The following is a 27,729-nucleotide window of genomic DNA, read 5'->3' on the forward strand; positions in this document are numbered from 1 at the left end:
TATTGGTCTGTTGATGTGAAGGATTTCTGCCAGATATGCAGGAGAGACTGAAAAGCTCTTTTTCCTAACCCAACACTTAAGTTCATCGTCTTCCACAATCGCGTTAGCATAAAATTCCTTTACCAAATCTTCATACACGTCATTCAGATCAGAGAGAAGGTAATTCCAGTCCTTATGAGCAAACCATTTCGGAATGTCAGTGTCATGAAGTGATGATTAATCCACAGTTCTTTCTAGTAATGGTGTAGCATTTTGAAAATAATTCTCATGAGACTGATAGGCTGCATAGGATCTGAACTTGTTGGGATCGAATCTCTTTGATGAAGAACGAGTCTCTTTTGTTTGAGGAGGGTAATCATCAACATCAATGACAGGTTCCTTCCCTTTGGAACTACCTCCTTTCACAGCTGCTTTCTTGAATGGTGACATGTCTAGTCTGAATCATGAATAGAGGAAATGACAGAACACAATCCAACAGACTTTATTAGCAGTGGGTTAGTGGTAATTTAGGGGTAATGAAGAAACCCTAATAGCTAGATGAAAATGACCAGAATAAAGCAATGAGAGACAAAAATGGCCCAAATTTAGCTACACAGTAGAGAGAGTCAAAATAAAACCATACAATCAGTTGAGAAAAACACACATTCAACTCAGTATCATTTTGAATCAACACATCAACAGCGGATCAGGCAAGATGAGAAACCAACAAATAGCAAACCCTAGCTAAGCACATGATGAATAACAAACCCAACAATTTAAAATAGCTCAAAACAGAAACAAAAGCTTCTATAAGCTAAGCATGGACAAAGAGTAATAGCCGAGCTAAAAACCCACCTCAAAATCATAAACAAATGCGAATAATCCAGAGGGAAAACCACAAAAACAAGTAGAATAGAGTACAAGACAGAAAAACCATACCTGTTACTTGAGGATTTTGAGCTGAAAAGAGGCAAAAATGGAGATCGACAATGGAGGCACGGTGAGAATGGGTAAGAGCAGATGAGAGAGACAATGAACAGTCACAAAAAGATCAAGGGAAAACAAAAAAATTTTAAAAACTGCCTCTATTTTGCCAAAACACGCGTTTTTCGCGACTGACTTGAGTCGCCACAAAGTCGTCAGTTCAAGCCGCCAAAACACTCAAAGACACAAGATTGAAAAATTTTTCTAAGTGTTTTTCGCGACTGGAAGGTCTACCCGCGAGTGAGTCGCGAGCTGAGCCGCGAAAATCTCTGAGTAACCCTCGCGACTGGACCTTCCACTCGCGAACAAGTCGCCAAAAATGACCCGCGAAGACGCGACTGAGGCTCGCGACTTGACATACCTGCGACTAAGTCGCCAAAACAGGGCAAAACTGAGATTTTGAAATTTTCAGATTTTTAAACAAAATACTTTCCAAAAGCACCTAAAAACACTCAAAAATCTTTTTGTGCTTGAATTAACAAAGATTGAGCATGTGAAAACACATTTCATCAAGTGCAATCACACAAATGAATATGGCATTAATTGAACATAAACTTGTGTGTAGTGTGTGGATATCAACAATGAGATAGTCTTTAGTCTAATGTGAAGCTTCAATGATCAATTCAACCAAGGCATACATAATTAGCACTAGATCAAGTGATCCATCTCAATTATAGAAATATGTATATATGACCTCCCACATAACTTGATAGCATATCTTGGAACTTTACATTTTACTCCACTTTCAAACATAACATTTGATCATTTTGATCTTTTGAGACAGTCACCTCTCATTGTGAGAGTGATATTTGATATTTCACTTTAATGAATAAGCCTTTGGCTTTTTGAATAAATATTCTCTTTAATATAAGGTTGCTTACCCTTTTTCCTAGTCGAATACTAGAATGTGCGACAGGCTTTTGCAACTCAATATCTCTTTTCATTTGGAGATTTACATTTGGTGAGCTTTTCTTAGCAAAAACAAAAATAAAGAGTGGGAAGATATATAGACACAAGTCTATGCAAGTCTCACGATCAACATAACCATTCACTAATCATTTATGACAAGTTTGAAGATCTATTTACAACAATCACATAGATTTCAAGATTTCTCCCACAGTGATATGAGTGCAAAGAAACAAGTAATGCTCGAAAATGCACACAGCCATTAGCACAAAGGTACAAGGCAAAACAAGTTTTGAGACAGAAGCTCAACAATGTCTATCAAACTTTTTGATTTTCTAATTTTTATGTGATTTTTGGATTTTTGACATAAAAGAAGAAAAAAAATTTGAACAAACATAAGAAGAAGCAACAATATTCATAAATAGACAAATAGACAATAATCATGCTGCACAAAGAGCTAACAAAGTAGTGTGTGCCCCAACACAAACAAGCTTATCATATTATAAATATGTGAAGCACACAACACACAAGAGAGTCAAGGAATTGTACCAACACCAATGGTCTTACGGAGTGATTCAAACCGTGGACCATCGAAAGGCTTGGTGAAGATGTCCGCCTTTTGATTGTCGGTGTGTATGAACTCAAGACACACAACTCTTTCCTCTACCAGATCCCGAATGAAATGGTAACGTATCTCTATGTGTTTAGATTTTGAATGCTGGACAGGATTCTTGGAAAGATTGATGGCACTGGTGTTGTCACAGAAGACACACATCATTTCTTGAGGAATTCCATAGTCATGAAGTAATTTCTTCATCCAAAGAAGCTGAGTGCAACAACTTCCAACAGCGATGTATTCTGCTTCAGCAGTAGATAGAGACACGGAATTTTGTTTCTTGCTCATCCACGAGACAAGATTGTTACCAAGGTAGAAACAGCCGCCTGAAGTACTTTTCCGATCGTCTACACTGCCAGCCCAGTCAGCATCTGAATACCCAGCAAGACAAGCATTTGAGTCTTTTGAGTACCACAGACCATAGTTTGAAGTACCATTCACATATCGAATGATTCGCTTAGCAGCAGTCAGGTGAGATTCCTTCGGATTAGCTTGGTATCTGGCACAAACGCCAACACTAAATGCAATGTCCGGTCTACTGGCTGTAAGATAGAGCAAACTCCCAATGATGCTCCTATATAAAGTAGGACTTACTTCTACTCCAGAAGAATCAACATTCAGTTTAGTGGATGAGCTCAAGGGAATGGAGGCATATTTTTTGGAGTCTAGTCCAAACTTCTTGACAATGTTTCTAGCATACTTCTCTTGTGATACAAATATACCCTCCTTTTGTTGTTTGACTTGAAGACCCAAGAAAAATGTGAGTTCCCCCACCATACTCATCTCAAATTCCTTCTTCATCTCCTCAGAAAATTCAATAGCACGATCTTCAATGGTTGCCCCAAACACTATGTCATCAACATAGACTTGTGCCACAAGGAGATAATCTTCATCATTTTTGACAAACAGAGTTCGGTCGGCATACCCTCTTTTGAATCCTCTATCTAGAAGGTAATGTGTAAGATGATCGTACCAGGCTCTAGGCGCTTGTTTTAAGCCATAAAGGGCTTTCTTCAATCTTAATACATGATCTGGAAAGTGAGGATTCTCAAATCCTTTTGGTTGCTCAACAAACACTTCTTCATTTAGATATCCATTTAGAAATGCGCACTTTACATCCATTTGATAGAGTTTGAAATTCAAAGTGCATGCAATGGACATGAGGATTCGAATTGATTCGAGTCTTACCACAGGAGCGAAGGATTCATCAAAATCTACTCCTTCTACTTGAGTGTATCCTTGAGCTACTAACCGAGATTTGTTCTTTGTTTTTAAAAATCCATTTTGTGCCTATAACATGAACGTTTTCAGGCCTTGGAGTAAGTTTCCACACATCATTCCTCACAAACTGATTCAGCTCTTCATGCATTGACTCAACCCAATTCTCATCTTGAAGAGCCTCTTCAACCCTTTTTGGTTCAAATTGCGCAAGATAGCAGTGATATGTAACATGATTGGCTAACAGGATGTTTCCTTTTCTGAGGCGAAGACCTTCATCTAGAGACCCTATGATGTTGCTTTCCGGATGGTTCTTAATTACTCTTGAAGATGGCTTCTTAGATGTGGAGACTTCATCACTTCGAGAGATAGGAGGATGAACTTCCGGAGGAGTAAGAGGACTTGATGTTCTAGCTCTTTTCTGTTTTATCTTCAAGTTGTACATAACGAAGACCAAGTCATTCATTTTTTTCTGGTGTAAGCGATTTCTCCTTTTTGAATGTACCTATAGTTGTAATAATTTTAATTGAGAATTCTCAAACATAGGGGAGGGGGGAAGAAACAAACTTTTACTAAGAAAGAAAATGGAAAACCATCTTGTCATAATATACCAAAGTCATTTGGTCTTACCATTTCAAACGCACTCCAATTTCTTTCACAACCAGATGAGCTACATGTTAAGCTCAATATTCTTATAGCAAATTTTTTCAATTCAGGACAGTCATCTCCATATGAGTCCCACCACTCAGCTGATACATATATGAATTATAATATCTTAGTCTTAAGAATAAAATTTACAACTAATAAAGATAAATTTGAATGTAAAACAAAAAACAAAAAACAAAATTGTTACTTGGTTGTTTAGTATCTCTGGCTAGTATGGCAGCTTCAATACCGAAGAGTCCCTTTGCTTGTTTGAATTTTTCAAGTTGCATATCTATCTTTTTCCTATCACTAACTTCTGGAACCATTCGTTGAAGACACGTATATAGTCCTAATTTAATATCTGAACCCGGATCAAAAGAAGGATCATAATGAATAGAAGGGTTCAAATAGTATCCCGCAGCATGCAAAGGCCTATGAAGTTGCATTTCCCATCGATCATCAATTATATCCCATATCTCTTTGTAACTACAATTTAAAACAGTGGATATTATATTAAAAAAGAGGACTATATATTTAATAAGCTAATGAATTAAAAACAAATGTAAATTTAAGGAAGATACAAATAAAATGGTTACCTCTTTTGAACATTATTGAAATTTTTCTGTATTTCTTCTTTTGCTTTTTCCATTTCTTGATAAATGAATCCCATTGGAGGTGTATCAGAATCAACCATGCGAAGTACCTTTAAAAGGGGTATTGCGGCCTTCAAGCATTTGACAACAAGTCGCCAAAAGCCATTGTTATCCATAACTATGGCATGAATTCTTTTCCCTTCTTTTGTTTTTGCAAATTTACTACACCTCCATTGTTCAGAAGAAAACATTGCCATCAATTCTCCTTTGAACTCATTAAGGCATGACAATGTCAAATATGATGTTGCAAATCTAGTGGCAACGGGTCTAATTAATTCCCTCCCTTTAGTGAAATCCCTCAACCAATTTAAAAGCATAGCTCTAGAATATATGAACGTTGTAATCTTCTTCCCCTTTGCAATTGTGTACTTATGGTCCTTAATCTTTTTTTCAAAATCCTCAAGCATCAAATCCAAGCAATGGGCAGCACATGGAGTCCAAAACAAGCACTTTCTCTTCTGCATCAACATCTCTCCAGCTAGTTTGTAGTTAGCAGCATTGTCAGTCACCAGTTGCACAACATTCTCCTCTCCAACCCTATCGACAACTTCATCTAACATTTGACAAATTTTTTCAGCTGTTTTAGATATGTTAGACGTGTCTATAGAGTATAGGAAAATGGTTCCTTTGGGACTATTCACCAAAAAATTACAAATGGATCTCCTTTTCTTATCAGACCAGCCATTAGACATAATTGAACAACCTGTTTTTTTCCATTCAACCTTATATTCTTCAAGCATTTGTTGTGTAAAATCTACCTCTTTCTTCAAGCATGTCTCCCTAATCTCATGATAGGAAGGAGGCTTGAGGCCAATCCCAAATCTTGAAATCATATTAATCATTTGCAGAAACTCCGGATTTTTGACACAATTAAAAGGGATGGCACTAGTGTAGAAGAATCTAGCAATTTGTTGGATCACTAGATCACGTTCTCCTTTTTTAAACACACGATTCATTGTTACTTGCTTTTTTTTTTTGTAACAAACTTATCCATGGAGCCTATGTGTTTGCCCCTCCCTTTTGATGAATGTAGTTGTTGTACTTCAACTAATTCATCATCACTGCCATCATCCTCTTCTTCTATAGTATACCACCTTTTATTTTTTATAGATGCTTCAGATTGGGCATACAAAAGAGTCGCAAATTTTTCCCTCACCTTTTCTGGCACACTAGGACAAGCTGAAACATTTTTCCTAGTCCCAGCTAAATGATGCTTCAGCCTATATATACCCCCACTATGAATTTCTTTGCAATAATTACATTGAACTTGCCTTGAACCTACTTCAACACCATGTTCCCATCCCAGGTCAGACCTATTTCCTGGTGCATTTTTTCGCTTAATTTTCTTTCTAGCCAAATTAGACATTGTATATTTGTACTAGAGCTGCAAAAAAAGACACCAAGATACAGAGCATGCTCAAAAAATCACATAGAAAATTCATCAAACAGGTTATGTGCAATTCTAAACTACTAATTGTGTTTACTAATATTTCTCAAAGAATCAAATACTAAAGATCCTGTTTCATAATTTTTCAAATTTTACTTAATTTAGTTAACAAAATAGAAAAATAAAAACATAAACACAACACAACACAACAATCTGGAATCAAGCTATCAAAGTACAAATAAATGATAAACTACTAACTTAATAAGTACTAACTACCAAAAAAGATTACCAGAAAGCTTAAAGGCAGTAATGGCTCACGGCAACATCATTGAGAGGGCTGAGAGGTGCTGGGTTTTTGACAGAGGATTGAGGAGGCGCGGGACTGAGGTGCTGGTGCTGAATGTTTCTAAATGTTTCTAAATACTTAAGAAAGCTTGAATCAGCGATGGCTCACCATTAAGAGGGCTGAGAGGTGCTGGGTTTTTTACAGGGGACTGTGGAGGCGCGGGACAGAGTTGCTGCGTTCTGGAGCTTTTGACAGAGGATTGAGGAGGTACGGGACTGAGGTGCTGGTTTTTGAATGTTTCTAAATGTTTCTAAATACTTAAGAAAGCTTGAAAGCAGTAATAGCTCACCATTGAGAGGGCTGAGTGCTGAGTTTTTGACAGGGGACTGTGGAGGCGCGCGGGACAGAGCTGGTGCATCCTGACTGCTGAAGCTTTAAGTGTTTCTAAAATATTAGGTTTTGTTTTTGAAAACTTAACTTAAGTAGTATAGGTTTTTTGGAGATTTTATTTTGAGAGAGGGGTAAATTTGGGACTTTAATTCATTGGGCTTGTGGGTATTGGACCTTTAGGTGGACCGGGCATTATTTTACTAGACTTACCCAAATGACCCAAATGAATCCCACTTAAAAAAAAAAAAAAAAAAAAAAAAAAAAAAAAAAAAGCCTAATGGTAGGATCGGTAGGATCCCATACGATCCTACGATCCTATACGATCCTACACGATCCTACAAACGATTCTACAAACGATCCTAACATTTTTGCGATCCTGCTACGATTTTAATCTTTTTGGTGAGGTGGGATCGTAAAATCGTGCGATTTTACAATCCGAATCGCGATTTTGACAACCTTGGTTGTGACTATTAGAATCTCGAGATTATTTTTATGATATGCAATGAATGAAATGATGCATGTAATGTAAAGACAAAATGATGCATGTAATGCAATGATGATTTTTAGGGAACATGGATGGTCATTCAAGTCATTCTCCTTGATTAAATCATGAGTGCAAAATTGAGTGTCTACACTGTGATTGTGAAACTAGGATTGAAGATGCTATCAATAATGGATAATTGGAGAAAGGTGAGAGCAAACCTCCAATCAAGAAGACATATGGGGGAGGAGTGACCACTTCTAGAGCTCTTAACCCCATGAATGTGAGTGCCATCATACTTAGGAATGACCCTTGCCCAAGCATATGAAAACTTAACTTCTAAAGGATTCATTAAACCCTTAGACCCTACACCTATGACTAATCCTGTGCCTCCTACTTGGAACCTCAATGAATATTTCCACTTCCATCAGAAACCTGGCCCGTAAAATCAACAATTACTTCCACCACAAACATGAAATATAAGACCTCATAGACAATGGAACTCTCCCAAATCCAAACACCATCACCAAGCCTAACTTTAGGAAAAACCCTTTGCCTGATTATCATCGAGAGTCTCCTCCATATCAGAATTGGGTGCAAATAGAAGAAATCAATTGGGATTGTTCAAAGTTGATAGCAACTATGGAGGTCAAGGAATATGGGATGAAGAAGATGAGATTTTGAAAAGTACGATGGCTGTGTAGGGGATACTCCCCAAAGGAATGACCTAGTTAAAGAAAAGAGCCCTCGAGGACAATGTGGCAAACATCACTAGGAGTGGGAAACACTACAAACCATCCATTTTAAAGAAAGATCATCCTGGTAGGAACATGGAAGAAGGGTCCAAGCCCGTTAAACCCAAAGGGAAGGAAGAGAAAGAAAAAGAGGATAGGGTTTTAACCCAATTGAAAAAGACTCAAACTTATGTGTTCATATGGGGCTTGTTGGTGGCTTCTCACAAGCATCATAATGCTCTCTTGGACGCTTTGAATGAGAAGGAGGTGCCCATAGAAACTATGCCCCAAGAGGTTCAATCTCTCATAGAAGTTGAAGCTCCATCCCATCCTTTCCTTGCCTTTTCCGGTAAAGAACTGCCTCTTGAAAGAGCCACTCACACTAGACCTTTGCAAATCACCATTGAATGCATGAGTGCTAAGGTTCCAGTGGTGCTTATTAATAATGGATCCACATTGAACATATTCCCTCTTAGGACTGCTCTCACCATTGGTCTAGATGTGGAAACAATCATCCCCTTTCCTTTGACTATTAAGGCATATGACAATATTTCAAGGAAGGTTATAGGAACTTTCAAGGCTTCTTGCAAGATTGGTCCGTTAGAGACAGTTGTGGAATTCCACATGATGGACATCACCCCTAACTAAACCCTCCTCTTAGGAAGAGAATGGCTTCATCCCATTTGGGCTATCCCTTCTTCTCTACACCAAAAGATAAAGATCCCATGGAAAGGAGGTATTGGTGTAATACTTGGTGATAGTGAAATCCTAGCTACTATCTGTGGACTTGAGGAATGAGGAAATGAGCTTCAAATGAATGGCTTTGAATTTATGAACATGACTGACTATGGATTGAAGGATAAGAGGTACACTACAGATTTGCTCCCATATTGTAGCCATAAAGTGATTGCAATGATGAAAAACATAGGATACATGCCTAGTATAAGTCTTGGAAAACAAGGAAAAGGGGTAGTTGAATTCCCTTACTTCAAGATTCAACTGACCAAAGAAGGTTTAGGATTCTTTGAAGGCTGCGATGGAATCGAAAAGAACCTTGGGACCCTAAATGGGAATTTTGTGAAGGAAGGAGGAGATTTTGTTTTTTGTGGCTTTCTCGAGCTTTAGGTGGACAAGGACAGAAAGGTGAATCCCGGCTAGGAGATATTCTTCAATGAGAAGCTCACCTTCAAGGAAAAGCCTACTATGGTGATCAAGGAAGTTCAAGAGGAAGTCGATTGGATAGACTACATGGATGCTGAGGCAATGGAGACTATGCTAAACATGGAGGCGGACGTGCTCACCATCATCATTGAGGAGCCAAGTGATCCTTTTGCCTTCATCGTGTCTACTGTTGGGCAACTTAATAATTGGACTTGGGTTGGGTTTTCTGAGAATATGGGAAAGAAATTTTGTAATGCAAATTAACTTTTCAACATTTTCAATAAGATGAATTCTGATTTGGTTTATTTTGATGTGTCCCATAATATTGAAATTCTGCACTTAAATGATTCTAATGAATTTGAAAATGAAATTAATAATCAATTGGAAAAGAAAATTAAACCTATGGAACCAACTTTTGAAAGTCTTAATTTGGGCAATGATCAGAATCCACACTTAATTAAAATTGGCTCAACCTTGAATAAAGAAGAAAGAGAAGATATCAAAGAGCTTCTCACAGAATTCAAAGAGGTATTTGCAAGGTCTTACGAAGATATGTCTAGCATTGATCTTGATAGCCCAACATCACATTATACTCATGCTCACATGGTACCCATCAAGCAAAAGTTGAGGCATATGAGAACCGAATGGCTTATAAAGATCAAGGAAGAGGTCACAAAACAGTTGGAGGTAGGATTCATCAAACCCATGCACAAAGCCAATTGGATAGCCAATGTTGTACCTGTACCTAAGAAGGATGGAAAGGTAAGGATGTGTATGGACTTAGAGACCTAAACAATGCTTACCCTAAGGACAATTTACCTTCACCACAGAATGGGGAATCTATTGTTACACCGTGATGCCATTTGGGCTCAAGAATGTGGTGCAACTTACAAAGAATGGCTACAGCTTTGTTACATGACATGATGCACAATAAGGTAGATGCGTATGTTGAAGACATGATCGTGAAGTCTAAAGATAGAGAAGGCCACATTGCTAACTTAAGAAAGTTATTTGAAAGGATCAAGGAGTATAGATTGAGATTGAACCCACAAAAGTGTACTTTTGGAGTAACTACGGGGAATTTGCTAGGTTTTATGGTAAGTGATAAAAGGATAGAGGTTGATAGTCAAAGATCAAGGCCATATTAGACATAAGAGGATTCTTAGGATGGTTACAATTTATTAGCCGATTCATTGCCAAACTAACCTCCACTTGTGAGCCCATTTTTAATCCTTTGAGAAAGAATGAACCCCATGCATGGAATGATGAGTGTCAAAAAAACTTTAAGCTCATTAAAGAATATCTTCTGCATCCACCTATCCTAGTACCCTCAAAGCATGGAAAACCACTATTCCTCTATCTCTCGATCTTAGAAGATGCAGTTAGGAGTATGCTTGCACAAGAAAATGATGATAAGAATGAGAGAGCCATATACTATTTAATAAAAAGGTTTCATGATTATGAGACTAAACACTCACCGATAGAAAGTCATGTTTTGCACTCGTGTGGTCCATGCAAAAATTAAGACACATCATTCTACCTTTCCAAGTATGGATAGTAGCTAGAATGGACCCTTTAAAGTATCTATTTGTGAAGTCAGCCTTAAGTGGATGGTTGTCAAGATGGTTGATCCTATTGGCAGAATTTGATTTGAATTATGTGGCAAGAAAAACTATCAAATGAAGTACAGTGTCAGATTTTTGTGTTGAGAACCCCATTAAAGGAGACGATGGTATAGAGGATTTTCCAGATGAGGATATTTTGGACATCGAGCTAGGGGCATGGAAGATGTATTTTAATGGAGCTATTAACCAATATAGAAATAGGATAGGAGTACTCTTGATCACCCCTGGTGGATCCCATGTACCTTTGGCCGTCAAGTTGAACTTTGAGGCCATTAACAACATGGCAGAGTATGAGGCTTGTATTGCCAAAATGGAGGCTCTTCGAGAGTTAGGGGTAAAAAAAGCAGAAATCTTTCAAGATTCGACTTCAGTCATCGCCTAAGTACAGAAATTGTGGAAGGTGAAAGAGGAACACTTGAAACCTTTTCAACAATATTTAGAGGATTTGACCAAAATCTTTAACGAGATTGAATACACTATCATCCCTAGAGCTCAGAATCAATTTGCGGATGCCTTGGCTACCTTAGCCTCCATGGTTGAAATACTCAAAGGAGTATGGACACGACCTTTAGAGATTGAACAAAGTTATGAGTTGGTACACAAGGGGAGGACAAAGTCTTCAGTCATGGCTATAGAAGAAGAAGAAGTTCCTTAGTATTATGACAACATGAAGTTCTTGGAATTGGGAGTGAACCCTAATTTCTATAGGAGATCCTATGATGGTATACACCTTCATTGCTTGAAGAAGGAGGAAGCCAAAAGAGTCATGGAAGAAGTCCATCAAGGAGTTTGTGGTCCTCACATGAATGGGAGAATGTTAGCAAAGAAGATCCTAAGGATGGGGTACTATTGGAATACGATGGAGACCGATTGTGTGGATTTTGTGAAAAGTTGCCACGACTGCCAAATACATGCAAACTTGAACCATGTACCACCTAGTGAGCTATACAGCATGACCTCTGCATGGCCTTTCTTAGTCTGGGGCATAGAAGTGATTGGAAGAATAGCCCCTAAGGATTCAAATGGACACAAGTACATTCTAGTGGCAATCGACTACTTTATCAAGTGGGTAGAACCACCTCCTACTCTGTGCTAAAAGCCAAGCATGTGTCCTAGTTCATAGAGAATAACATCATTTTTCAGTTTGGAGTACTGCAAGAAATCATCTCAAATAATGGCTCCTACTTAAGGGGGATGTTCGAAGGATCATGAAATCATACAACATTGAGCATCACAAGTCTTCACCATACCGACCACAAACTAATAGGGCCCTAGAAGCAGCAAATAAGAACATCGAGAATATCTTAGCCAAGATGATAGTAACGTGCAAAAATTAGGCCGAAAAAATTCCATTTGCATTATGGGGTTACAAAACTTCTATCCACGCATCAGCTGGGGCAAACCCCCTACTCTATGGTTTACAGGAGTGAAGTTGTGCTTCCCATTGAAGTAGAGATACAATCACTAAGGGTGTTCGTAGAAACCAAAGTCTTAGAGGAAGATTGGATGAAAGAAAAATATGAACAGTTGGCTTTGATAGATGAGAAAACAGCTAGAGCACAATACCATGCACAAGGTTACCAAAAGAGGATTGCTAGAACATTTAACAAGAAGGTGAAGCCTAGAACCTTAAGGAAGGAGACTTGGTCCTAAAGGTACTTAGAGATGAGGTTTTCAATCCAAGAGGAAAGATGAAGTCGAGATAGTCTGGACCTTTTATTATCAAAAAGCTCACGTCAGGAGGCGCTACAAGAATTACGGATTTGGATGGAGAAGAGATACTTCACACAATCAACATGGATAGGCTCCGAAGATATAATATTTGAAAAGAAGAAAAAGAAAATTCCTACTAGGTTAAAATCCGAGACGGTGGCCAAAGAAAAAATTAAGGCAAAGAAACCCCATTAGGTTAAAAATCCGAAAAGGCAATCTAGGCAAAATATAGGCGAAAATTCTCACAAAGACATCATCAGCAAAAATTACATGGCACAGAAAAAGGAAAAGAAAAAATAAAGACAATAAGAAAAGATAATAAAATGGTTGGTTCTCTTATTGCTCAAATTAAAACATAATAAATTGTTTCCATAGGGGATTCGGAACATTCCAATCCTTTGTTAAATTCAAAAAGTAAAGACATGAGAATCATAAAGTGCAGAAAAGTAAAATTTGGGGCATATCAAGGTAGTCAGTCAGTCCTCTTCATTTTGTTGGACTTCTGGTAATCTTTCGCTTCCATACAAACCGACCTTATGTCAACAATCAACCAAGTCTTGTAACTCCAAATAGGATGGAGAAACCAAGGGAAACAAATATCTTTAGCCACCATCCTCTTCAACCAAGTCTCATGGATTCTGCCAATGACTCTCTCAGTGAAGACCAAGATATGAAAGATGCCATCATCATTAGGAATTTCTTGACGGTCACCAAATTGCCTTGCAATGCGGCCTGAGAAGTAGTAAGAACAACGGCAAAGCCCAAACAAAGGAATACAGTTGTCTTTGAAGACACAATTGACCATGCCTACAATGCGCCACCATTCCACCGCCTATTCTACACCCAAAGGGGAAAGACGCTTCAAGAACTTTGTAAACTCAACAGGGCCCATCTCCTGGTTTTTGAGCTTGCAGTCATGATAATGCTTTGGTTGATATTGACTATAAGGGACAAAAGGAGGTTTAAGCAATCGAAGCCTCTTATATAGCCATATCTGGGAAAAAAAAATTTTGAGAGAGAGAAAAGAGAAGAAAAGAAAAAGAGAGCATGAGTTTTGAGTGGAAAAAAGGGGAGATAAAAGAAAGAGAGAAAAAATAAATAAAAAATAAATGCAAAGACGATATAAGGAACCTTAATGGGTTGAAAACCGAAAGGCAATCCATGCAAAAGTTAAAGGAATCCCGCTAAGTTGAGAACCTAGGTAAAAATTAAAGATCATACCAGAAGGAGGAAAGGGCTCCCTGCAAAGAAAGTTGCTACCTCCCTATGAACAACATCCAAACCATTGAGAGTCTCGACTAGGATCATGCCTATTGGACTTCCCCTCTCTAAATTGATGACCACCAAAAGCATCCTTTGATCTACACAAGGTGTCTCATGCACCAAGAAGTACCTCGCAAGATATTCAACTTGTTAAGCATGCACCATCTTTGAGCCATGGTGAGAGGAATCCCTAAGAATTGCTGACCCAGGTCAAAGAATCCTTGTCAGTAATGGGAAGAATGAGAGTACAAACGTCTAGTTTGCCCATGATTGCACTAAATTCTTTAAAATTGGGGCATAATTCCACACCATTGAATTGGAAAACATGCTAAGTTGGGATCCAAAATTCAGTAGCAGCACAAAGAAAACAGCTAAGGGAGTGAATTCTACCATTGCAAAGAGAGCATCCTTGAAACTAGGGCCAAGCTTCTTAATCCATGCTAAAATAGCTAAAGGAGTGAATTCTGCCATTGGGAAGTCTTGAGAGGTGTTTTCTGAGCTTAGAACACGTTTTGTGAGGATTTGGAGGCCTCCAACAACTATTTTATACTTAAAAGACGCGTCTAGGGCTTTTGGCACACGGCATGCGTACGCAAGCCCATGTATAAGCATGTAAGAAGGAAGGCAGAATCAAATTCCTTTTCCTTTTTGGAGTGTGATTCCTCTACCAAGGCTCTTTCTATGATTCCCATAACCTAAAGGACTACTCAAGGAACAATCAAGCTCAAATTTCAAGCGTCAAGGACCAAGGAAAATAAAATTGCATGAAAATAAGTACAATTATCCCTATGAGTTGTAAATTAAGTACATGTCTTAACTAAAAGCAAAAATGTAAAAGATGTTCTTAAAATGCAACCAATGTCTCAAATAATATCCAAGATGCAAAAATACATGCTAAATAAAATAAAAAAAAAAGAAATAAAAAAGAGAAATATGTTGTATGTCTATGTCTGTGTGTGTCTATCTGCAGGATCATCACTGGTGGTGCCTCTTCCTCGGCTAATAGTTGGGATTAGTCTCGAAGCTACTAGCACCACCATCATCACCATCATCATCATTATCACCTAGGTGGGCAAACCCTCCAGGATCGTAGATCCACCTAGAAACTCGGTCACCTCCAACTTGAGGTTCCCAGCAAAACCCAAGCACTTACATGTCCAAAAACATATTAAAATGGAAGATCAAAGCAAAACTTTAAAATGTGAAAATTTTGAAAAACTTACCAATCTGTTCCCTACACTTTGTAAAAGATGATCATGTCACTTGTGGGTCAATGAAGGGGACTCATTCAGCCTCAAAACCCCATTCCAGCGGGTGAGGTTAAACACATCGCCAGAAATCATGTAGGAGCTTTTCTTGGACTTGGTTGCCATGAAGGTGAGAGAATTTGATAGAGAAAGAGAGTTTTGGATGAGAGAATTTAAGAGGAAAAGATCAAATTGTGAGGAAATGAGAAAAAGGTAGAGAATATTTGCAGAGAGAAAAGATGGAAGCTAGAGAGAGAATGTGAAGAGATGAAGAAAAATAAGAGGAAAAAGAAAAGAAACGGTTGGTGACCGTTTGGAAAAATTTGAAAAGGCGGAAAGGTTTGATGGCTAAACTACACATTGTTTAAGTCTCTCCACTAAACTATGTGTAGTTTAGTTTTATATATATATATATATATATATATATATATAATATAAATTTCCAAATATCCCCAGTTGGTTCCCAAAAGGTAGGAAGTGCAAAAAAAATAAAAAATAAAAAATAAAAAAAAATTCAAGAATGCATCCAAAAATTACAGAATACCCTCAATTGGGTAAAAGACACAAAGACTCTCAAAACATTCCACAATGAATTAAAAGCATCAAGAACATTCCTTGGCAGAACAGAAATCCCTAAGGAAACTCCCCCGTGAGTTAAGATAATCAACCGAATCCCCAGTAAAGTATAGTATCATGGAATTACTCCCTCGTGGGTCTAAGGCACAAGGACAACCCCCTTGAAAGTTGTGAAGAAAATTTCCCCATGGAGTTGATAAAACCCCCTCGTGAGTGGAATCAACATAAGTTCCCCAAGGGATTACACGCCATCAAAGACTTCCTCATAGGTCAAAATCACCACCAAAACTCCCTAGCAAGTTATATTTTCCCTAGGGGACTACACACCATCAAAGACATCCTCGTAGGTAGAAATTACCAAAGAGGCTCTCCCGTGGGTCACCAATGATAGGCCAAAAACAAATTGACCCCTTGTGATAAATTAACCAATTAATTTGGCCAAGTGAATTAATTAAGTTAATTAACATGCAAACGCGTGATAGCACAAATAAATTACCAATAAACTAAGTATGCAGTGGAAAATAAATTTGACACGGTGATTTGTTTACGAATGGGGAAAACCAACACGGTAAAAACCCCACCGGGTGATTTTAAGGTCACCACTCTCGAAATTCCACTATTATCACAACAAGCGGTTATAAGTAAAGGAATTTCAGTACCTTATACCAACCTACAGTTGAAACCCAATATCCAATTGGACTTGTTCTATAGTGACAATTTCTCCTTTTGATGCACGGCTCCCAGTACGTGACTAACCAATTGCGTGAATCCCAGTACGCAACTTCAATCACCAACTAAAGAAAATTGTTGGCTGCAAAGTTCTTCAATTCATCCACGATGAAGATCAAGAAGATGCTTGGTTACAAAACCCTACGGTGCACAAACATAGCAACTTCTTCACAAGAATGATGAACTAGGGCAAATTCTGTCTCTGGTCACAATTTGCTTGAACAAACTTTTCTCAACACTTCTGCAACTTGTGAACTTTTTGACGGCCCTTAAAATAATCATTTTATATGTCTAGGGTTGTGAGAAAAGAAACCCAAATACATAATCACGGATTGGAGTCAAAATAGAATTAGAATTCTGTTTTTCATAAACCTCGACAGATACCCTATCTGTCGAGCTGCTGTCGAGCCACGAGCTTCAACAGCTCTACAGGTCTCAATAGATAGCTAGCTGTCGAGCTAGCGGTTAAGCTTTAATGAACAACACTTCTTCATCTTGTTTCTTGGACAGACTTGCATGGCTTTAACACTTGATCTTGAAACACAGTTTCTTGAAGTATTAAACACATCCTAGATCTACCCAATTACAAGTAAAGTGCGTTTTGTCAAAGGATTAATCAATCACATAAAATAGTGACATATGTTCCTAACAAGTGAATCACATATGTCCTAACAACAAACACTCTCCTCAACAAATCATCCTCCCTAGTGGATCTTTCACCAAGGACTTTGTCGTGAGTCAAAACACTAAGGCCACCTGTGCACATATCTCGAGGGAATTGAATATGCAGGTACAGGCCCCATACCAGTCAGAAAAGAAGAATACGACACTTGTGCACATATCCTCCTAGAATTGAATATGAAGGCACAGACCCTATGCAAGCCAGAATTTGTGCACATATCCTGAGGGAATTGAATATGCTGGCACAATAGAAGAAGTAGAGATAGAGATAGAGACTAAGGTCACCCCGAGGTAAGAGCCTTACTAGAACAGGTAGAGATGGAGATAGAAGACAAGTATTACATAGAGGCACAAGCCACCCGAAGAAATTTGATGCAAGAGCCCCAGATGGATACCACAGAAATGTATCCTTTTAAGCTCATTAGAGAACCTTATTTGCTTGGTTGATGGTTGCAGCCGTTGGCCATGTTTGTTTTTCTTTTTAAGTGACTCTAGGATAGTGAGTCACTTGCCTTTTGCTTGCAATTGGCAAAACAGGTTTTGGGAAAGTGAACCTATCATTGCTTGTTTCCCAAGAAAAAAAGGTGGGAATTCAGACATACGAATCCCACGCAACTTTGCAGAGTTACGCCCCGCCCCATGTATGCATGTTGTGTGCCGTGTGTGTGGGTTGGGCCCGAGCCGTATGTCAAAACAAAATGTTTTGTCTCTTATTCTTTTGTTTTTGTTATTGGAGCTCACGAATCAAAAGAGGGGTATCTGTAGATACAGCATCTTGTACCCCTTACGACTCGGGCCCCCGTTCCCTAATTATGGTAAAATTCTAATGCCCAAGGTTGGTTTAAGGCCTGATCATATTAAAATTGACTTGAAGAAGATTTTTATAGAAAATATAACACTTTTACAAGTTGAATAAAACTATTTTTGGAAAATAAAGGCCACAAAAATCCTAGGGCATGCATATGTAGGCATGCATATGCGTACGCATGCTCCAAACGTGCATACACATGCCTCATGCATATGTACGCATACACGTGAATGCGTACACATGTTAGGGTTCTAGAAACTATGAAATGCAAGTTTTTAGCATTAAATCTGAGGTTTGGAATGAATCCTACATCGTCTAGGAGTCATTCCAAACCCCCCATTTTCTTAACTATATAAAGGTATACATGGTACATTTTCAAAAGACACAGAAAATCCTGAAGCAAAACACAAAATTCACTAGAAATAGTGAATCAAAGAGGGGTTTTTTTTTCACAAAACATCCTCAAGTCAATATTTTCTAATTGGGGCATTTTCTAGCCTTGATCTTCAAGTTTTAAGATTACTAATCACTTTTGTATTTGATTGTGAATAGATTTGACTAAAGGGAATGGTCAAAATCAAGCCAAAGAGCTTTGTGTTTGAGGTATATGTTCTAAGTCTTTTTCCTTTCTTTTCTTATTTCAATTCTTGTTTTTCTTTGTTTTCCTTGCTTATTTGTGATATAACATGTTTGCTTAGCTTTGGTTTTCTTTGTCTTAGTGTTTTAAAACATGTTAGGTTGTTAGATTTAGTTCCACTTTGTTTTCTGTTTATATAATATGCTTCTGTTTTATCTTATTTTATGATTCTTAAGTCTCTGTTACTTTGTTTGTTTGTTTGTTTGTTTTCCACATGCTAAATTAGGGTTTCTATTTAATACATGTTTGTATCGCATACAAAACATACGTAGCGGAAAATTAACGGATCTACTTCATCGCAATTGGTAACATATACTATGTAAATTTCAGAATATAAGAACAAGAGAGTGTACCTTGATATGGTGAAATTCAAAACCAAAGATCAGAAGTACTTGAGAATACTTTTAATCTTCACTCCAATTCCACTTGTACCCAAGAAGTGTGGTCTCTCAATTAGTTTATATGTGTGTGTTCAAGGGAGAATAAGAGTGTCCTACATTCACATACAAACCATTTCATTTATTTTCAAATTCTGTATGTTTCTCTTCTTATAACTGATTATTTAATTGGGCCAGCCTTTTGGGCCATTCCAATTGGGTTTTAGTATGTGACTTGGAGTAAGACCAAAAGGGAACAAATAAGACTAGCTCCAATGGGCCTTGGACTTTTTTGTCAACTCTTGACAAGTCCAAAGTTACCATTAATTATATTTAATACCACTATATAAATATAATTGCACTCTAGGCCTTATTAATAAATTATATCCCAAGACCTTATTATACTTTCAACCCCTTCATAAAATATTCGTAGTAATACAAAGTCATGAATGTAGACTGTCACTTTGAAGATTACTACATTTTAATCCTTGAGTACCTAGTTTAATCCTTTAAGTTATTCATCATATATTTATGAAATTCAATTTCATAAATATATAATTTAGTAACTTCTTACTATAGTGGTTAGGTCTAACACTCTAAATAACCAAACCCATTAAACATATCTCAAGGGAATATTTTATATCTTCGTTAAGAGATTATGAATTCCATCTTGAGAATATATGTTCTATCAACACTAAATGTGGCTACCCAACATACTGAAGTTTTGATCATGACTTTAGATCTCACTCCTGATATATCAAAACAACCTGCACTTTATGATCAAGTTCATTATTCTCTCAAGATTAAGAGTTCATGTAACTAAAAGTCGTGAGATTTATTATTTATTTGACAGTCTTTAGGAGAATAATAATTCTCATAACAATCTAGTTCAATATGTCTTAACTCTTAAAACATATCAATATATCAACTATAGGTCTCCACTTCCATGATCAAGACAAATCATCTTAATTGATATGTCATAGTTTTCGCAGATGAAATACACAATTTCACCACCGATTAGGAACTAAAATTCTGAATTTATAAAGAACCTGTGACTTATATATTCTATGACTAAATCATATAAATCACATACTATGCATCTTATGGACTATATGATAAAGTCCAAATATTCATGTTACCATTATTTTATATAATAATAAAACAATTTTATTAATCATAACATAATGTCATATATAATATCAAACATAACATCATATAATATGATTTAAAGAGCACATATCCTATCGGTTGATTATGGCATGGTGGTGGTCGTGTGGTTGATTGTGGTGGTTGCTTTGGTTGTTGGTGATAGTTTTAGTTTTTATTGGTGGTGGTGGTGGAGGCTGAGTTTTAGTTTTTGGGTTGATTTGGGTTTGAGTGTTGGGTACTAGGTTGTTTAGGTTTGGGTTTGGGTGATGGGTGGTTGAGAAAGAGAGAGAAAAGGAGGAAGAGAGATTTTTTTTTTTTTTTTTTGTTTTTTAAGAAAAAGAGGAAAAGAGATGGGAGATGAGTAGTTTATATTATTTGGATGTGTAGTTTATGTTATCTTATTGGGTTGTATGTAAAAATAAGAACTAAGATGTTAAGTGTATTTTTAAATGGGTTGATAAAATAGATAAAATAATGTCTGAGGATGTAGAATAGGTGTTTTTTTACATTCCTGAATGTGAATACTCATAAGAGTGATTCTAAAGTTTGAACAAATGCCATCAAAGCTTGTTTGCTCTCAGATCTTTTCTTTCTTTCTTTTATCCTTTTTTTTGCTTTTTATTTATTTAATAAGGCTGGACAATGATAGACAAGGGAGACATAACTAGGGCTTAGTGGCTTACTGGAAAAAGAAAGTTTATTTGGTATGACGTTTTGTGGTGTCAATGTTTTTTTTTGATATCAATGGTGGTGTCAATGTTTGAGAACAAAAGGATATATAAAAGGGGACCCACGTATCAAATGTGATTATTTTTCGGGAGAAAATATCATTTTAGTTCATATTTTGGGTTACTTTTAATGGTACCTACATTTTTTTTTAATTATATATATATATATATATATAAAAGATAAAAAATTCTACTATAACCTAATCTTAAGTGTATATATATGTGTGAAACTCCTTTTAAGAGACTTGTGGGTCCTTCCCTCTCTCCTCCCGAGCCTCGGCATACTCCATAAGCACTTAGTCTATATTATTTTCAATTTACAATTAATTTGGTTCTTACCACCAATTTACTAATGGAAATCTCGTACATAGTTGACAATGTGCATCGCTGGTACATGCAACAAAATAATATAAAGTCAAATATTAACATTAAAAGAGGCACATAACATAAGCATTTCCATTTAAAATAAAAAGCCATGTCAGACCAAAAAAAAAAAAATTCTGGAAAAATTAATTGAAAGAAAAAAGAATTCTTCGTTTCTTTAATTTTCTTTTATATTCTTGCAATTATTTAGCTACCTAACACATACCCAGGGACACACCAATCTCCGAAAATTCCAACCAAATTAAAACCCCTTACAAAATCAAACACACAAAAAGAACCGATCAAAACCCAATCAACTTTAACAAAATGCTCCCAAAAATAGATTGATTTTATTTTCTTCCTTTTTTCCTTCTCATCTGGGTAAAAGTTTCACATTTTATTTAAACTTAACTTTGTCTAGTTTTTAGTTTTGATTTTAAGTATAATTTTCCTTGACCTGTCACTGATTTTGGGTTGATTGATATTTTTTTTTTTTTTTTTTTTTTTGGAGATAAAAGATAAAAGTTCATTGATGTTTTAAAGTGAGGGACAGGAAAAAAAAAAGTGCTATGGAAACATGAATTTGCACTAAAATATAATTAATACAAAACCAGAGTATAATCGAAAGGACACTTAGCATGTAACTGGACTGCATTTAAAATCGGAAGACATTTTTAGCAACAAACTATAATTTAAAATCCCAAATACAAAAAAGAAAAACAACCATACCAATGTTTGGGCCCAATTCATGTCTGAGTTGCAAAGCCTGCTCAACTGTGGGCGAGAACGAATTGATATATTAAAAGCCCAGCAGCCCATGAAGACTGATCAATCTGTATGATTCTCAAGGGAAAAAGGGTGGAGCTGGAAATGAATGAGAGAGAGAGAGAGAGAGAGAAATGGGGATATTTGCAGCGATTGGGGTAATAGTGCCATTCCCGTTTTACTTCTGGCTATGGACAAATCCGCAGTCATGGGTTGAACTGTGTGGGAAGGGAAGAGACCCATCAAAGGTGATGGCAAACGTGTCCCATTTGCTGAAGCTGGTTCAGTTTTTGTCACTTTTCTCAGTGTCTTACAACTATCTCTCTTGGCCTCCTCCTCTCTACTTCTGGCCTCTCTTTCTCTTTGGCCAGTTTCTCAACTTCAGGTCTGCTCTCTCTCTCTCTCTCTCTCTCTCTCTCTCTCTCTCTATATATATATATATATATATATTGGTAATATTCTGTTTTTTAATCTCTTTATTACATCCTAAACTTATGTATATATATGATATGGCATTGGAAAAAAAAAATGTTGTGACTATGCGTGGATCCATAAACCGTTTCTACCTGCAACCAACCCACAAAATGGTTCCGATCAAATGTTTGGGCTCTCACTGAATTGCCCATGTAATAGTTTTAGAAATTGTTTCTATATATTTAGGCTTAGGGGAGGGTAAAGGGTATATTTAAACTAGTGACCTCTGCCATAAGGCGTAGTGGTCTCTGCATATATTTGATGCCTAATCTGGATAAAATAATGTGTTTGGACCTACATTAAGCTAAGTTCAAAGTTTTAATATAATGGTTACACGTTACATGGGATGAATGAATACACAGATAATGACGGAGCCAGGAATTTATTTTTGGGACCAAATTAAAACTATGATGATTATCATTGTAGGAAATTTTACCCCCCAAATTGCCTTCCAACCATAGTTGGTTTTCTCAGGAGCAAATATTTGTATTCTTCATAGGGTGGCAATAAATTATTTCTTGAAGGATGGGGAATGAGGTGGGTTTCAAAGATGAAGATTCCTTTAGCAGAGGATTGCTATTATCTTTATCTGAGCAGTACAAATGATTGGAGATTATAATAAGGGTGATTCATCCTTTAAAGGATTTGATTAAGCCGTGTATGTTTTGGGTTGAGGCCTTGAGGGATCCCTTTCTAAATTGCGAAAGTGAATTTGCAACAGACAAAGAAACTGTTGAGGGCATTGGAACTGGCCTCCTGCTGTGTCAGATGACTTAGTCTTGAATCTTGATTCAAGTTAGGCTAAATAAATTTCTGATTGACAGAGAAGATACTGTTGAATGGCTGCCAGTTGCAAATAAGAATTCATGGGCAGCTGTCATATATCGACATCTGGGTTGATCCCAATTCTAGAATTTATCGTGGAAAGATTTCACTTGAAGTTGAGATTTTTTTTTGGGGATAAATAACGAAAGTTTATTAATCAAAATACCCAGGTACACTGGTGGTGTGAATGGGTATTTGGTAGTAGTACATCAATCTCTTAAACTACAATGATCAAGCATGTCTAAAAAATTAGAACATGGAATAGAATTAAAAAAAGAACTTCAATCCAGTAAAAACTGGAGAAGGAAAGATTTAATCTCGAGAATACACTGTTCTCTTCCCTTGAAGCATAATGTGCCACAGCCCTCCACAAATCTATTTTTGTAGTTGATTTCTTTTCCCTTGTTCACTCCCTGTGCACTAGGGTGTTCCTTTTTATCAATATATCTTATTACTTATAAAAAAAAAAAATAATTCAAAAGCAATGGGACAATGAAGAAGAAGATGATTTACTGATTCCCCACTCCATTTACACATATAGCACCAATCCACAACTGTAACACCCTTATTCCATAAGTTATCTAGATTCAAAATCTTTTCTAAGGCAGTAGTCCATGAGTAGAAAGCAAATCTTTTCTAAGGCAGTAGTCCATGAGTAGAAAGCAACCCTAGGAGGGATCTTTGAACACCACACAGGTTTTGAAAGAAAAAGAGTGCTAGGAGTTGAGGGAAGGGAGAAATAGTATTCACGCACTTTAAAACCCTTATTCTTTGCTGGCTTCTAACAAAGTTTGTCATCTCCATTAAGAGGTATAGAATAAATTATTTCCAAAAATGCAGTTAAAGGTTCCAACTCCCAATTTTGGACAGCCCTAGAAAATTGTAGATCCCAATGTAGTCTCTGTTTAGGGAAGTGCATGACTTCTGCAATAGAAAACTCCTTATTACAACCTATGAAGCACGGGTGTGTTTCGGGACTCGGGTGCGGGTGCGGGTACGGGTGCGGGACTCGGCAATTTTTGAAAAAAGTGGGTGCGGGTGCGGCGAGACTCGGCGATTAAAAAATTATTAAAAATATTTTTAATATATTACTAACCATGCTTTTTTATATAATAATAATAGAAAACTCATATTATAATAATAATAATATTAATAATAATAGTATAGAAATAATAATAATAAAATAAATAGATAATAATAAGTAAAACAAAAAAAAAACAAAAAAAAGTAGGAGGCTCTCACGTGTAGCTTCCCATTAAAAAAGAAAAAAAAAGAAAAAAAAAAGAAAAGAAAAGAAAGGAAGATGTGGCTCTCACATTTGGTCAGAGAGGCACAAAAAACAAAGGAGTTTTTGTACTTACCAAAAAAAGAGAAACAGAAGTTACAGAACACTTCAAAAAAAAAGAAAAGAAAGCAAAGATCCAGTCCAATCTAGAAGGTTTTTTTTTTTTTTTTTTTCCTTACCGGCCAATTTCCTTTTTCCGGCCGAAACACGCCAATATTCTGCTGATACGATCCGATTCGGCCCGAATCGGCGCAAATCCGTCCGGTTCGGCGCGAATCGGCGTGCGTCGGAGCCGAATTGGCGAGAGTCGGCGCCGATTTGAGCCGCGTCGGCGCGAGTCGGGAAATCCATGTGGCACAACGCGGCACGACGCAGCACGGACGCGCGGTCTGCGGCGTCCCTCCCACGTAGCCGCGTCCCGCCGCGTCGGACACAGGTGCACTGGGTCCGGAGCCACGTCCGTGCATCCCAGATTACAACTAATGCTATAGAGTTCCAGAAAGGCCTCTCAAAGAGTACAACCCTCACACCACAAATCATGCCAAAATTGAACTCTATTACCAGCACCAACCTTGATGAATTTAGAAAGATTTGGCCAGTCTTGTCCTATGTTGCATGGACACACGATTTGGCTAGTCTTGTCCAAAATCTAACACCATAAGGTTCCTTGTACACCAGCCACCCCAATCATTCCCATTTTTAATCTCAATAGCCTGCCTCCAAAGGTGAGTTTGTCTCTGTTCCATACCTCCACAGCCATTTCCCTAACAAAGTTTGATGGAATATTCTCAAATGCTGAACACCCAATCCACCAAACTTCATTTGAAGTAGAGATTATTCAAGCCATTAGGCAGGAAGTTAGATATATGTTGTAATTTTGTAAGAATGTAAAAAATACTATCAAAATTAGGTCTTTGTGTAACTTGCAGAGGATTCCTTTCACGGTCTTTGGTTAATAGGTTAGTTTGGTTTACTTTGTTGTTTGGATGGTGGTTTGGAGCTTGCTGCCTGTTGGTAAAATTGTTGTTTGTTGGATAAAATTTTAGCATGTGTCATTGAAAGAGATGTCTGTAACTGGTATTTTATTATCTTCTTTGGCTCAGAAGTAGCAGCATGTCATTTATTTCATATGATGATATCATGGCACATATATTTTGGTTTTAGGAACTGGTAGAATGAGTTTGCTGAATGGGAAGCGTGTTTAAAATGTTACAATAATCTTAACAGATATGAACAAGAAGTGTACTTGACTCTGATCGACTCCATAATTTTATCAGGCTACTGTTTTTTGTTGGAAATTAAGCTTTTGTATAAAATGCATTAACTGTGAGGCTTAACTTGTCTTACCTACAAGCAAAAACTAGACATGAAAACCAAACCAAGGGGCTGTTAGATCATGCGTTCATGAATTTAACTATATGAAGGATATAATACTTATTTTAGTCGCTTTCACCATAGCAGTACACACCACTGACGGGCCGGAGCATACATGACACCTATAGTTTAGAAACTCACACCCCACAAAAGCAAAACGAAATATATATATATATATATATATATAAAGGTCAATGCTTTGTCTTAATTTATAAACAGGATTTAAAATGCTTCTCTCTCTCTCTCTCTCTCTCTCTTATGTGTACTAAAACTCTCAAATTACAGGGTGTATCAATTGCTTGGTGAATCTGGAACATACTATGGAGTACGTTTTGGAAAGAACATTCCCTGGGTGACAGAATTCCCTTTTGGGGTTATTAGAGATCCGCAATACGTAGGAAGCATTATGAGTCTTCTTCCGTGTCTTTCTTGGGTGCCTTTTCAATACATTCTTCTTTGGTCACTTGGCTATGTTTTCATGATATATGTGGAATTGAAGGAAGATCCAGCTACTCGTGCGAAGCTAATCTCATGATTGCAGCAATAGCAACAGTACATCGAAGCAATCATGGAAGAATTAACTGTACCTCGGATTATGTAGACTTTTTTTTTCATATTGGCTTTCTTTTTGTTATGAAATTAATTAATTTATCCTACATAATTGATTGGTACATTGTGAGGTTTCTCGTTCCTGTAGTTATTTCCCGGACTAAATGAGTTTTGAGATGGCATGAAACATTATGCAACAACTAGGAAATCTAAATAGTGGTTCTCTAGAGCCCAAGATCAATAAATGCAATGGGTTTTAGCAAATTACAATACACCCACGTGTGGTTTGATCGAAATTTAAGTTGTCTATCTATGATTTGAAATTTGACACTTTATTCACTTGAGGTATGACTTTAATTTAAATTGTCTACCTGTGGTTTGAAATTCCATGATACAAGAGTTCTGCTAGGTTATTTTTTATCTTATTATATCTTGTATTTTTTTTTTTTTTATTATGTTTTTTGTGTTTTGAAAGGAGAGACAAAAAAAGTGAAGTAAAATTACATATTTAGCTATGTTTTTAACATAAATGTGTTAAAGAACTCCAACTAAACTAATCTGTAAAGTGTCAAATTTTAAACTACAGGTAGACGACTTAAATTTCAATCAAACCACACGTAAGTAAATTGTAATATACCCTTTAAATTCATTTGGGCAAAATAATCCATGGAGGGCTTAATAATCCCTGGAGGGCTTACAATGTGTTTGGATAGAGAGGAGCAGAGACTGGAGGGGAATTTGTTACCCCTTCTCATTGTTTGGTTGTTTAAAAATTTAGTAGAAAAAGAAGAGGTGAGGGCAGTGGTCATATCAATTTACAATTATGTACTAACTTTTAAGGAAATAGATATAAATCATCAACGTAAAATTGATTTTCTTTTTTTTGATACTGAATGTTAACAGTCCAAAAAGAATAACACGCCAGAAAACAAAACAATAAACATGGTATATATGACTCCCTTTACATATGGGAGTTAATATAGCTCAGGTCTGGATGAACCCAAAAATGATGCATAGGCTCCTTGGATGCTAATTTGGCATTGTTGTAGTAGGTGGTGTTCAAAATACTGGTAGGTAGACTTGATTGTCAGCTTCATTCCCTATTGAGAAAGGGACTTCAA

At 36.9% G+C, this 27,729-nt stretch overlaps 2 protein-coding genes across 2 annotated transcripts; one reads left to right on the forward strand and one right to left on the reverse strand.

The window, feature by feature from the left end:
• Nucleotides 1-4,478: 4,478 nt before the first annotated feature.
• On the reverse strand, nucleotides 4,479-6,391 carry LOC126728148 (uncharacterized). The gene is made up of 3 exons (XM_050434018.1): nucleotides 4,945-6,391; nucleotides 4,557-4,834; nucleotides 4,479-4,483 (listed from the first exon to the last, which is right to left on the reverse strand). The coding sequence occupies exons 1-3, from the start codon at nucleotides 5,955-5,957 to the stop codon at nucleotides 4,479-4,481; spliced, it is 1,296 nt and encodes a 431-aa protein (XP_050289975.1). The 5' UTR covers nucleotides 5,958-6,391.
• A 15,789-nt stretch (nucleotides 6,392-22,180) lies between these two features.
• On the forward strand, nucleotides 22,181-26,759 carry LOC126725853 (phosphatidyl-N-methylethanolamine N-methyltransferase). The gene is made up of 2 exons (XM_050430837.1): nucleotides 22,181-22,486; nucleotides 26,345-26,759. The coding sequence occupies exons 1-2, from the start codon at nucleotides 22,236-22,238 to the stop codon at nucleotides 26,592-26,594; spliced, it is 501 nt and encodes a 166-aa protein (XP_050286794.1). The 5' UTR covers nucleotides 22,181-22,235; the 3' UTR covers nucleotides 26,595-26,759.
• The last annotated feature ends 970 nt before the right edge of the window (nucleotides 26,760-27,729 follow it).

Source organism: Quercus robur, chromosome 5 (genome assembly GCF_932294415.1).
Source record: "Quercus robur chromosome 5, dhQueRobu3.1, whole genome shotgun sequence".
Classification (NCBI taxonomy): Eukaryota; Viridiplantae; Streptophyta; class Magnoliopsida; order Fagales; family Fagaceae; genus Quercus; species Quercus robur.